The sequence below is a fragment of the Scyliorhinus torazame genome, chromosome 2 (genome assembly GCF_047496885.1).
Source record: "Scyliorhinus torazame isolate Kashiwa2021f chromosome 2, sScyTor2.1, whole genome shotgun sequence".
Classification (NCBI taxonomy): domain Eukaryota; kingdom Metazoa; phylum Chordata; class Chondrichthyes; order Carcharhiniformes; family Scyliorhinidae; genus Scyliorhinus; species Scyliorhinus torazame.
In genome coordinates, this window is record NC_092708.1 from 353,997,315 (window position 1) to 354,011,253 (window position 13,939).

The 13,939-nt window shown below is 45.0% G+C and overlaps 1 protein-coding gene across 6 annotated transcripts in view; it reads left to right on the top strand.

Moving 5' to 3' along the window:
* lrrc9 (leucine rich repeat containing 9) overlaps positions 1-13,939 on the top strand; it is a 389,985-nt gene that overhangs the window by 256,021 nt on the left and 120,025 nt on the right. For 4 of the 6 annotated variants that reach the window (XR_011938366.1, XM_072491694.1, XM_072491705.1 and 1 more), the window contains exons 25-27: positions 5,169-5,277; positions 7,288-7,427; positions 12,826-12,962. Coding sequence is in view for 5 of the 6 variants with exons in the window: in XM_072491694.1 (XP_072347795.1) it covers positions 5,169-5,277; positions 7,288-7,427; positions 12,826-12,962 (386 nt within the window). In the remaining variant the exon portion in view is untranslated. The remainder of the gene's footprint in view (positions 1-5,168; positions 5,278-7,287; positions 7,428-12,825; positions 12,963-13,939) is intronic. The other 2 variants (XM_072491713.1, XM_072491720.1) reach the window with 1 other exon arrangement.

Consider the following 13,939-nt stretch of genomic DNA (forward strand, 5'->3'; position numbering starts at 1 on the left):
GCCTCCCCCCCCCCCCCCCCCCCCCCCCGAGTCCAGCTGGGGACTTCTCCCACGCTGCTTGAGATCCCATGGAGAATTATTTAAGTTTTAATTTTAAATTGTGTCATTACTTCAGGGTCTCAAGATGGTGGTGCTACACTTCTACTTCATGACCAGCTTTGACCCTCCCCCTATTACCTAGGCCTTCACCTTCCTGGAGCAGGACTATGACACGTGTGTCATAGGGCCGAACACAGCCCTGTAACATAGCCCCAGGACTGCTTTCAATGTCTCAACCCAATCTTTTGGCCTCATTCTCTGGACTATCTCTCTCTCTCTCTCTCTCTCAACTCCCCTGAGAATCCTATATGCCTCACATTCTTCTAAATTTCACTACGTACAGGCCCAACCTTCTCCTCATAAGAAATTAACCCCAAAGCTAGAGGTAGTGGGGGTGTAGTAGGTACAGCCACCGGGATTCTCAGCACTTCCCACCCCTCCCCCACCCACCTTGCAAGCTCACCCGAAGGTGGTGATCACAGACTGAGACTGTAATTACCCCCTTGCAATACTTTAATATCTTACCACCCGCTCACTCAGCCTGGCTGCCAGCAGCTGGCACATTGGTCAGGCAACAAAAAATAATTTGGGCGGTTATCGTGACCCAGTTTGAATTGTTTGAGAGAGAGAGACAAAGAAAGAGAGAGAGAGACCAGAAATTGCTAAAGAAAACAGTGTGGTGAAAAGGTGTGAAAAGTATCGCATTCCTGTCAAAGATAACTTGGAAAAAAACATCTTTTAACACAAGAATTATCGATCCCCCTTTCTGAAACAGGAACTCTCTCTCTCCTGCTCCCCCCCCCCCCCCCCCAATGTTCCCTGCTGTCATTCCCCAACCCCTACCCCCTTTATCCAGGGGAAATGTAGCAATCCCTGTGAGTAGCCCACAGTACACCCACGAAACCTGCCGTGAACTGCCCTATTTCACATCCAAGGCATCCTCCAAGAGCCCATCCTTTTTAAACTCTTTAAAAATACTTTTAAAATACTGCACACCGAAGGCACTTACCGTGAAGAGTCCAACCAGACACTCCGCCGGTCTGGAGTAACACTGTAGCTTTGGCATCGCTGACATCTGGGAGCAGTGTCGGTTTTGAATGTTACACTCAACTCAAAGTGACAAGTATAGTGAAGGTGAACAACTGCACATCACTTATGTCTGGCTGTGATTCAGACCGGTCTAATTTTCTGCATAATTAGGAGTGGAAATGTATTCTGGTGAGTTGTGAAGTATTCATGATGTGGTAATGCTTGCAAATGGATTTCCCAACATTGATTAGTGGGAAATCCAACTCGCCATCAGCTCGCCTCAAAAGAATTCCACCCATTATTCTGATGGCAGGTGTTGAGAGTCAGCCCCGCTTTGGCAGTCCGAGGGACCAGGCTACATTTTACAGGTGGTAGACAACTACTTGGTTGCCTGCCTCTAGGTGTTGCCAGCCAGTTGGAGGACTGGCAGCTCAGCAACGTCACCAGGAGTCTTTGTACCTGAAAGAAGACGATCCCATGGAAGGAAGGTACCAGCCAACCAGATAATTGGTTATCTGGTCCAAGTGACATGGGGTTTGTTGCTGTGGGCAGAAGGCTCCATTGCTGTCTACGGCCCGCCAGTGGCCAAAGAAAGTGTAAATAGGAAGGATCCACCCCCAGCCCACTGGGAGGCAATTGGGGTTTACCACATGATAAACTAGCTCTAGATCCCCTTGAGGTCTCTGTGCTCCTCAATTATGACCCTTGTTCATCCACAATATATCGTGATCTAGGCCCTAAGTTGGGGAATTCTCCTTCTAAACCATTCTGCCTCTTTACCTTTCTCACCGCATTGAATACATTATTTAAAACATATTCCTTTACCAATGTTTTAGTCATCTGTTCTAATTGTTACATTGCAGAAAGCCAGGTGGTGAAGGATAGGACTGGAGCCAATCTTTGCACAGCTTGATAAATATTTATTTAAAGATAAGCATGACAAACATGCACCTCTTCACCCAGCAATCACAGTTTCAGTCGGTTCCATTTTACGGGGATACAAGTCAATCCCCAGTTAATGTCCACCACCTACATAAAAGTAAAAACAATTAATTTACAATAACATGAATATTTCCATTATCCCCAGTTACTGTCCACCACCTACATAAAAGTACGAACAATTAATATGCAACAACACTAATATTTCCTTATATGGATTTGTATCATATTTTGCTGGAATATTTTACTACATTAAAGGTGCTATAGAAATGTAAATTGTGCTGAGTGGAGTTCAGGATCTCTTGTGTGATTCTTTCAGTTCAAAACTGGGAGTTTGAATTTCTTTATTAAAGTTAATGGTCTCTCATGGGATCATAACAAGTGAAAACCGTGATGCAGGTCCCTTCCATCATTGAACCAATTTTATAAAATTAATATAATTTCCTGAACTCCACTCGGATACAAAATATTTGGCCATTTAATTGTGTTATACTGTACAATCTTAATTTCAGTACAATTTATGTTTATATAGCACCTTTAATGTAATAAAATATTCCAGCAAAATATGATACAAATCCATATAAGGAAATATTAGTGTTATTGCATATCAACTGTTTTGCAGTCTGGCACTCTGACTTCTAAAGCTTGCTCTCTCTGCAAAGATTCCACTGCTTACCTCTTCCACTAGCTTTACCAGCAGATCTCACAATTTTTCATTTGGACTTTTAATGCTGAGCATGTGTCTCACTTGCAATTCTTGCTTACCCATTCCAGTTCAGGAATACCCTGATTCCTAATAGTCTCTGTACTCCTTGGTCTGGCTGCCGGGCGAACACCACTGTTTTCTCACAGTCTTCCAAGATGATTCATGGTTTCTGCCTAAAGAATACACTCTATAACCCCAAAATGAAAACTGCCTTCCTGCAAACTATCCCGATGGCAACGTGCCATATCTGGGATGTCCCAGTTAGAGATTTAAACTAATCATCTCCCAATTTAAACCTGTCCTTTGATCTGGATATTGTCGTGATATTCAGGTAAACATCATAGCGCATACATACTGATGGACAGATCAACGGACCAATCAACACACACACAACACCACAGCCAATCACAGGCAAGAGCATACCAGTACAAAACAGGGAACACGACACTTCCTGAGTATTACAGCAGGAGACAGCTCAGGGCACAGAGCTCATAGCAAGCCACTCAGACATCCACCATGTGCTGAGTGCCACTACAAGTTAGTATTAGGAATAGGTCCACAGATTCTAGGGTTATGATCGAACCTCAGTAACCAGTTTACCACTGTAAATAAATGTTAGCAATAAAACTGAGTTGTACCATTCGCAACCGTGTTGGTTCGTCTGTGTAGCAGAGTACCCAACACATCAGATATTTTAAGATTTTCTCTTGTTTTACCTTTTGTTTTCAAACTATTCTTTGATCTGGAACTCACATTAATAATTTATGCTGCATCTCTCTCCACTCCACCTCATTGTTACTAAAACACATCCTTTTGTAGGCTATATTTCTATTTTTGTGAAACCGGCATATTATTCATCCCAAGTATTGGATATCTGCATTGTTGAAAATGCATTTTGCAAAAAAATTGATTTGATAATATTTCTCGAGTAACCAAGTTTTGTCTCACCATATGATAGATACTGTAGGGTTTTTAACATCAATGTGTTCATACATAGTGATCGTACACTGAAGGTAATAATAATGCTAAATGTGATAATAAAAGCCCACCTGCTCATTAAAGGCTAATGTCCAAGTCAAGGTTGCATTAAATAGCCTTTTTCTCCACCACCAGAATTTTCAGACTCAAATTAGACCGGTTACTGCCAAACAGTACACAAGGCATTGGCAGTCTGCCTATTCGAGGTTAATGAGGTATGGGGACTAATTGCTCTACTTAACAGTGGCAATGTGTTCTGTGTGGCCTGGATCATTATCTGCTCCTTTAAGATTTTACACATGAAAGTGCAGAAGGATTTGGAGTACTGATTTAATAAGACCCCAAAAGCATCACCTTAAGTGGATGAAGTCATTAAAATAGCTAATGGAATAATGTATTTTATGTCAAGAGATATAGAATGCATAAAGAAGTAGGGCAGAGAGCTGGAGAAATATTATTTTACAAAGTATTGTGAGGCTGCAGAATGTACTTAGTGGACTTAATGACAGAAGCAGAGACCAAGGTAACATTAAAGAACAGGTTATATAGATGGTTGAAAGTAAAGGGATATGGAAGCAAGATGACACTTGGAATAAGAATACTTCATTCATAGAATTTACAGTGCAGAAGGAGGCCATTCGGCCCATCGAGTCTGCCCCGGCTCTTGGAAAGAGCACCCCACCCAAGGTCAACACCGCCACCCTATCCCCATAACCCAGTAACCCCACCCAACACTAAGGGCAATTTTGGACACTAAGGGCAATTTATCATGGCCAATCCACCTAACCTGCACATCTTTGGACTGTGGGAGGAAACCGGAGCACCCGGAGGAAACCCACGCACACACAGGGAGGATGTGCAGACTCCGCACAGACAGTGACCCAAGCCGGAATCGAACCTGGGACCCTGGAGCTGTGAAGCAATTGTGCTATCCACAAGGCTACCGTGCTGCTTAGATGGTAATACTTAGATGGTTGTTTTTGACTGGCGCAGATGCAATGGGCTGAAGGGTCTTTTCTGCGCTGTATACCTCTATGACTATGTCATGAGATTAGAAAAATTGCTTGTCTGCAGCATAAACACCAAAATGGATCAATTGATAAAAAAATACCTGTTTCTGTGTTGTTATTTGAAACATTATGTAAATGTTATGCGGAAATTATACAGCTATTCGACGATAATGTACTTCACCCCACGCTCATGAGAGACCAGACAAAGACTCTTGGAGGTGTAAACAAGGTCTTTATTGCAACTATAACTGGGCTAATGACAATACAGAAGGATACAGAAGTGGTTAATCTCTTCAGTGTTGAATTCTTAACTATAATTTCAAATTAATTCCGACATAATACTTTTTCCCGCATCCATAACTATCAAGAAATATAAAGATTATATTGAAAAACTAAAATGTAGCATCAATTACCTTAGTGACAACATAAGTATTGCTATTTTAAGTTACTTCTTTTATACTTATCAGATCCGTAGATCTTGGACCTTCAGAGAAATTTGGGCGTTTACAAAGAATCAACTTGGAACACAATAATCTTACATCCTTCAGTGGTCTTGTTTATCTCCCTCGTGTCAAAGTGAGTCTTTTTTTATACTTTTCTAAAGATAACTTCCATTTTTTCCCAAAATCTGGTGGTAAATTATAAATCATAGTTGTGATGTCAACAAAGTACTGCCCAATCAGATTCTGCCCCTCACTATCCATGTCTATAAACAGATACATATAAAGTGCATGGACTATTTCCACCTCCTTATGTGTTTATATATCCCTTACTACAACTCGTATTACATGGGATAGCTCAAATTGCACATGAATTAGAACATATTGATGCAGTATTTCAATGGTAAATAGGCACTGCTCAAAATTCATAGCCCTGGTACAATGCAATAGGCATCCTTTAATCATATTAATGTATTTAGAATGTAACATTTATCATTCCATATTGCAGTTCACTCAGTACCAGATGTATTCTTCCATCAGCGTGTTCAGTCCCACGATTGCCAAGATTTCATACCCTGGGCAGGTAAAATAGTCTCTGGACTTGCCACCTGACAGGACATGACACTGATGAAATAGAAATGACAGCTGTGTAGTGAGCCTATGGAATTTTGACTTTGTGGCTGGCTATTGGTGAAGATTTAACCCGAATATCTTGAGATTTTAAATAAGATACTTATTTACAGTCTTTGGCATGCCCAGAGACCCCTGTGAAACCTTGGAGTGAATTTTCTGACCCGTCCCACCAGTGTGTTTGAAGACAGAGGGCATGTAAAATAAAGTAGGTTGCCAGCCTGTCACCTTCCCACTCAGCCCCCGCCTATCCTTCATATTACAAGGGCCAGGTAATGCGCCAGGCGGGCTGCCCACCCTTAGGACTATTGAAGCCCTTAAGTGGACATATAACTGCCTCTTAAAGGCTTCAATCCCCCTCTGCCACAATTTTTCTGTCTGTGGAGTAAGGAAGGAGCATGGCGAACTGCCTGGCAGCATTCACTGCATGGGCTGTTGGCTGGCAAGAAAGGGGGTTACCTCCTTTGGGGATCCCTTCCTTTGTCCCTGGCTCCTTGCACGCACCCCCCCCCACCCCTCCACCACCAACACCACCACTTCTCTAATCTGAAGCCTTACCCCCATCTTATTCACTGCTTTCCCCACCCAAAATAACCTGAGTCACCAAAGTCCAGGAAACAGTTTCAATTCTTCCTCAGGACTGCTTGTAGCTCCAGCTGTGGCCACTACTCTCTTCTGATGTTGCCGGGACTACTTATCTGACTTCATCGGATTGCCAGCCAATCTGATTATATCCTGTGAGATACAGGAGGCGGGATTCTCCATGCCTCTGCGCCAAAATTCCGATTGGCGCAGGGGCGGAGAATGGGCGTTGATGCCGAAAACCGGTGCAACACTGCTCCCGCGATTCTCTGGTACTTGGCGAAATGCCACGAATTGCGTGCGGTCTATGCGGCGCGGGTAGGGGGCCATTGACAGAGGGCCCCCCCTCCCTCACAATTCACCGAAGAAAACTGGTTGAGTTCCTGATGGCATGGTTCTAACCACGTTTTGCCTGTCGAGAACGGTCAGCAGCGGCTGCGGCCTCAGTCCGTGGCCGCCCTGGTTGGGGGTGGGGGATCTCGGGGACGGCCAGGCTAGCGATCGAGGGCCACCAATCTGCGTGCGTGCGCGATCTCGGGGGAGCCTATATTTTTGGGGCCGCTCCGCGTAGTGAGAGTGAGTCTGCCATGTCGCGTGGGGCGGCAGCCAAAGGCCGCAGTCGTGCGCATGCGCGGACTCCCGACCGGAAGTGCAGGGCCCCGTATCAGCAGGCAGAGCTGTGTGGAGTACTCAGGGGTCCTGCTAGCCCCCTTCAGGTAGGAGAATCACTCTGGACTTTCTTCAAGAAAGTTCAGATTGAAACGCCCGCGTTTTGACGCTGGAGTGGGGACATAGCCCCATTGTTGGAGAATGCCACCCAAGATATTTCCTAGGGACCATCTGAAAGCAACAAGGACCTGATATATAAATATAGAAACAAAACTAAAGTCTGACATATGGTAAAAGATCATTTAAATTTTTACTTTTTATGAAGGTGCTTTATTTAAACCACAACCACATTGAGACCATTTTACCAAGACAAAAGCCACAACTCCATTTGACCAATAGACAGATACTTCAGCAGAAGGTCTCTTCTAGTGGCTATGGGCAGCCAGGATTTCCCAGGAGCAACAGGTATTTGACGAAAATCAATTTTTTACCATTGTATACGGTTTGGTTTGCTAGATTTTTTTTGTGTGATTCAATTAGCACACCAGCAATTGAATATTTTTCACTTCTTTCCATTACCAATAATATAGAGCTGATGACAAGCCCTTGTTCAAGAAGGGAGAGTCTAGACCGGATAATTAATGTCCAATTAGTCTAGCATCAGCTGAGGGAAATCTTTTGAAATCTTATGATACAAGATATAATTAGTAATCAAGAGTTACATGCACATATGTGTTGAAAAATGATGCACTGGGCAACAGGCGACGATTTTTGTAATTTGGACATTATGAATTCTCCCTCTGTGTACCTGAACAGGCGCCGGAATATTAGGTTAGGTGGGTTATGGGGTTACTGGAATAGCGCAGGAGCGGGAGCCTAGGTAGAGTTCTCTTTCAGAGGGACAAAGAACAAAAAAAAGTACAGCACAGGAACAGGCCCTTCGGCCCTCCAAGCCCGTGCCGACCATGCTGCCCGACTAAACTACAATCTTCTACACTTCCTGGGTCCGTATCCCTCTATTCCCATCCTATTCATGTATTTGTCAAGATGCCCCTTAAGTGTCACTATCGTCCCTGCTTCCACCACCTCCTCTGGCAGTGAGTTCCAGGCACCCACTACCCTCTGTGTAAAAAAAACTTGCCTCGTACATCTACTCTAAACGTTGCCCCTCGCACCTTAAACCTATGCCCCCTAGTAATTGATCCCTCTACCCTGGGGAAAAGCCTCTGACTATCCACTCTGTCTATGCCCCTCATAATTTTGTAGACCTCTATCAGGTCGCCCCTCAACCTCCGTCGTTCCAGTGAGAACAAACCGAGTTTATTCAACCGCTCTTCATAGCTAATGCCTTCCATACCAGGCAACATCCTGGTAAATCTCTTCTGCACCCTCTCTAAAGCCTCCACATCCTTCTGGTACTGTGGCGACCAGAATTGAACACTATACTCCAAGTGTGGCCTAACTAAGGTTCTATACAGCTGCAACATGACTTGCCACTTCTTATACACAATGCCCCGGCCAATGAAGGCAAGCATGCCGTATGCCTTCTTGACTACCTCCTCCACCTGTGTTGCTCCTTTCAGTGACCTGTGGACCTGTACACCTAGATCTCTCTGACTTTCAATACTCTTGAGGGTTCTACCATTCACTGTATATTCCCTACCTGCATTAGACCTTCCAAAATGCATTCCTCACATTTGTCCAGATTAAACTCCATCTGCCATCTCTCCGCCCAAGTCTCCAAACAATCTAAATCCTGCTGTATCCTCTGACAGTCCTCATCGCTATCCGCAATTCCACCAACCTTTGTGTCGTCTGCAAACTTACTAATCAGACCAGTTACATTTTCCTCCAAATCATTTATATATACTACGAACAGCAAAGGTCCCAGCACTGATCCTTGCGGAACACCACTAGTCACAGCCCTCCAATTAGAAAAGCACCCTTCCATTGCTACTCTCTGCCTTCTATGACCTAGCCAGTTCTGTATCCACCTTGCCAGCTCACCCCTGATCCCGTGTGACTTCACCTTTTGTACCAGTCTACCATGAGGGACCTTGTCAAAGGCCTTACTGAAGTCCATATAGACAACATCCACTGCCCTACCTGCATCAATCATCTTTGTGACCTCTTCGAAAAACTCTATCAAGTTAATGAGACACAACCTCCCCTTCACAAAACTATGCTGCCTCTCACTAATACGTCCATTTGCTTCCAAATGGGAGTAGATCCCATCTCGAAGAATTCTCTCTAGTAATTTCCCTACCACTGACCTACGGCTCACCGGCTTGTAGTTCCCTGGATTATCCTTGCTACCCTTCTTAAACAAAGGAACGACATTGGCTATTCTCCAGTTCGCTGGGATATCACCTGAAGACAGTGAGGATCCAAAGATTTCTGTCAAGGCCTCAGCAATTTCCTCTCTAGCCTCCTTCAGTATTCTGGGGTAGATCCCATCAGGCCCTGGGGACTTATCTACCTTAATATTTTTCAAGATGCCCAACACTTTGTCTTTTTGGATCTCAATGTGACCCAGGCTATCTACACACCCTTCTTCAGACTCAACATCCACCAATTCCTTCTCTTTGGTGAATACTGATGCAAAGTATTCATTTAGTACCTCGCCCATTTCTTCTGGCTCGACACATAGATTCTCTTGCCTATCCTTCAGTGGGCCAACCCTTTCCCTGTCTACCCTCTTGCTTTTTATGTCCGTGTAAAAAGCCTTGGGATTTTCTTTAACCCTATTTGCCAGTGACTTTTCGTGACCCCCCTTCTAGCCCTGCTGACTCCTTGTTTACGTTCCTTCCTACTTTCCTTATATTCCACGCAGGCTTCGTCTGTTCCCAGCCTTCTAGCCCTGACAAATGCCTCCTTTTTCTTTTTGACGAGGCCGACAATATCTCTCGTTATCCAAGGTTCCCGAAATTTGCCGTATTTATCCTTCTTCCTCACAGGAACATGCCGGTCCTGGGGAATTCCTTTCAACTGACACTTGAAAGCCTCCCACATGTCAGATGTTGATTTACCCTCAAACATCTGCCCCCAATCTAGGTTCTTCAGTTCCCGCCTAATATTGTTAAAATTAGCCTTCCCCCAGTTTAGCACATTCACCCTAGGACCACTCTTATCCTTGTCTACCAGCACTTTAAAACTTACTGAATTGTGGTCACTGTTCCTGAAATGCTCCCCTACTGAAACTTCAACCATCTGTCTGGGCTCATTCCCCAATTCCAGGTCCAGTACAGCCCCTTCCCTAGTTGGACTGTCTAAATATTGTTTTAAGAAGCCCTCCTGGATGCTCCTTACAAACCCTGCCCCGTCTAAGCCCCTGGCACTGAGTCCCAGTCAATATTGGGGAAGTTGAAGTCTCCCATCACAACAACCCTGTTTTTACTCTTTTCCAAAATCTGTCTACCTATCTGCTCCTCTATCTCCCGCTGGCTGTTGGGAGGTCTGTAGTAAACCCCCAACATTGTGACTGCACCCTTCTTATTACTGATCTCTACCCATATAGCCTCACTGCCCTCTGAGGTGTCCTCCCATAGTACAGCTGTGATATTCTCCCTAACCAGTAGCGCAACTCCGCCACCCCTTTTACATCCCCCTCTATCCCGCCTGAAACATCTAAATCCTGGAACGTTTAGCTGCCAATCCTGTCCTTCCCTCAACCAGGTCTCTCCAATGGCAACAACATCATAGTTCCAAGTACTAATCCAAGCTCTAAGTTCATCTGCCTTACCCGTAATACTTCTTGCATTAAAACATATGCACTTCAGGCCACCAGACCTGCTGTGTTCAGCAACTTCTCCCTGTCTGCTCTGCCTCAGAGCCATACTGGCCCTATTCCCTAGTTCTCCCTCAATGCTTTCACCTTCTGACCTATTGGTCCGGTGCCCACCCCCCTGCCATACTAGTTTAGGGTTGATACAGACTCGATGTGCCGAATAGCCTCCTTCTGCACTGTAGCAATTCTATAAAGGTGTAGTGATATAATAATAATCGCTTATTGTCACAAGTAGGCTTCAATGACGTAAATGTGAAAAGCCCCTAGTCGCCACATTCCAGCGCCTGTCAGGGAGGCCGGTACAGGAATTTAACGCGCTGCTGGCATTGTTCTGCATTACAAGTCAGCTATTTAGCCCACTGTGCTAAACCAGCCCCTTCTAAACAGCTAAAACAGTGATATCAGGGAAGGGTGGCACGGTAGCACAGTGGTTAGCACTGTTGCTTCACAGCGCCAGGGTCACAGGTTCGATTCTCGGCCTGAGTCACTGTCTGTGCGGAGTCTGCACATTCTCCCTGCGTCTGCATGGGTTTCCTCCGGGTGCTCCGGATTCCTCCCACATGTCCCAAAAGACATGGGGCGGGATTCTCTCAGCCCGGGGCTGTGCCAGAGAATCCCCGCGACCGGTGCGAATCGCTTTTCGCAGCCCCGATGCCGGCACGGGGTTCTCCGCAGAGCCATTGGAGCCGGCGTAGTTGGCGCGGCGCCGGTCGGGGGCCGCTCTACGCGGCCGGCTTGCTGATTCTTGACCCAGGATGGGCCGAGCGGCCGTCGTAAAAATGCCGAGTCCCCCCGGCGCCATCCACACCTGCTCTCAGCCGGCGGGAACTCAGCATGGAAGGGTCAGGGGGCGGCCTGTGGAGGGAGGTGGGGGTCCGACCCCGTGGGGGGCCTCCGATGTGGCCTGGCCCATCTCAGGCTGGGGGCCTCCTTTCTTCCGTGCCAGCCCATGTAGTCCTGCGCCATGTTGCGTCGGGGCCGGTTCACTGAAGGAAGCCACTGTGCATGTGTGCGTGGCGCCGGTGCCACTGTGCATGCGCGGATCCCGCCCCATGTCTTTTGGGACTTGTGGGAGGAATCCGGAGCACCCGGAGGAAACCCAGGCAGAACGTGCAGACTCCGCACAGACAGTGACTCAGGCCGAGAATCGAACCTGTGACCCTGACGCCGGGATCAGCAGCTGGAGCGGCTCCAGTGCCGGGGGGCCAGAATTGCTGATCCTGAGGCCGTGTTGACGCCGTCGAGAAATGCGACGCCGTTTCTGACGGCGTCAACACTTAGCCTCAGGATCACAGAATCCCGCCCATGCTGTTAGAAAATTTGGACATTATGAATTCTCCCTCTGTGTACCCTAACAGGCGCTGGAATGTAGCAACCAGGTGATTTTCACAGTCACTTCATTGCAGTGTTAATGTAAGCCTACTTGCGTCAATAAATATTATTATTATTATGTGTAGTGTGTGTAGATATTTAGAAGGCATTTGATGAGGTATTTCACAAGAATCTTGCCTCACACAGTGGAAATCTGCCAGAAATTACTTCAGCTTATATGCACATCGTCCTGGTGACCCACTCACTGCTTATAGAGGATCACAGGTTATAGAAAAATACATGTTCCAAAATGAGAATTTTGTAACTATCTGATAATTTTTCTTTGATCTGTGGTGTTTATTAGCTGAGACAAGAGACCAAAATTTAAAGAGTTATAATTTTTAGTTCTCTCTTTTAATTCCATCCCCCCTCCCCTGTCTGGTCTGAGTGTCCAGAACACAGCGATGTAGTTGACATTTAACTGCTCATATATTGGTCTGAAAAGCCAATAAGTTATCAAGAAAGTGAAAACACCATCTTCTCAAGGGCAATAGGAATGCTGTCATTGCCAACAATGCCCACATTCTGTGATTAAAGAAGGGAAATTTACTGGAACAAAAGACTTCTGGAACTTGCTATTAAAGTACTTTAATTCACCCACATAATAACATTTTAATATGCAATTTTTACTGCTTTATTTATAGTAATTTCTAAACAAAATTTTATTTTGTTGCATAATTAATACCCGTGCCTCCCTTTTGAAAGCAGAGATACAAGTTTTGAAAGTCTCCCTCCAGTTATGGAAAGTTTGGAAGTGCTTCATTTAGGATACAATGGCATCTCTAGCCTGGTTCAGCTACAGTTGAATAGACTCATAAATTTGAGAGTGTTGTATTTGGAAGGTAAGTAACAGCCACCTGCACACTAAACTAGTGATGATAGCAAATTTATTTTTGTATTATTTTTCAAATAAAGCATAAAGTTGCAGCTATGTTGTACAGTTTGCAGTGAAACCTTTGTCTCTGATATTACATGAATGCTGGCCTAGCCAGTGGAGCCTACATCCCATGAATCAGTAAAAATAATTCAATGGAAGTAACTCCTGACTCCCCAAAGCCTTTCCACCATCTACAAGGAACAGGTCAGGAGTGTGATGGAATACTCATCACTGGAAGACTGCAGCTCCAAAAACACTGAAGAAATTCGACACCAACAAGAACTAAGCATCCCGATTAATTGGCATTCCAGCCAACACCTTAAAATGTATCCTCCACTACTGGTTCACACAATAGCGGCAGTGTGTACCATATGCAAGGTGCCTGCAGCAACTGGCCAAGACATCTTCAACAACACCTTCCAAACTTGCGAGCTTTACCATTTAGAAGAACAAGGGCATCAGTCATATGGGAACATGAACACCTGTAAGCGCACTTCCAAGTTGCACACTATCATGCCTTGGGACTATGTCACCATTCCTTCACAATTGATAGGTCAAAATTCTGGAATTCCCAACCAAACAAAACTGTTGGGAAAGGTAATTATGGAATGGCAATAAATGCTGGTCTAGGCAGCAATGCCACATTCATGATTGCATTACAAAAAATATTTTGTCCATGAATCTTAGTCTCAATTATTTCAAAACCACTTTAACTTTCAAATGTATTTCTGCTCTGAAAACAAACTGACAAAAGACTAACAGGTCCATCCAGACGTCTTAAACAGCCTATGTGCACCAGGAGTGCGCACACTGTTTGCCCACACCCCACCACAACCTGCAAACCTCGGACAATTTCACTTTGACCTCCAAAGGTAATAAGGAAATCTCCAGTATTAGATATGACTAGTTCACAGCTAACTATGTGCAATGTACCTTCTATAA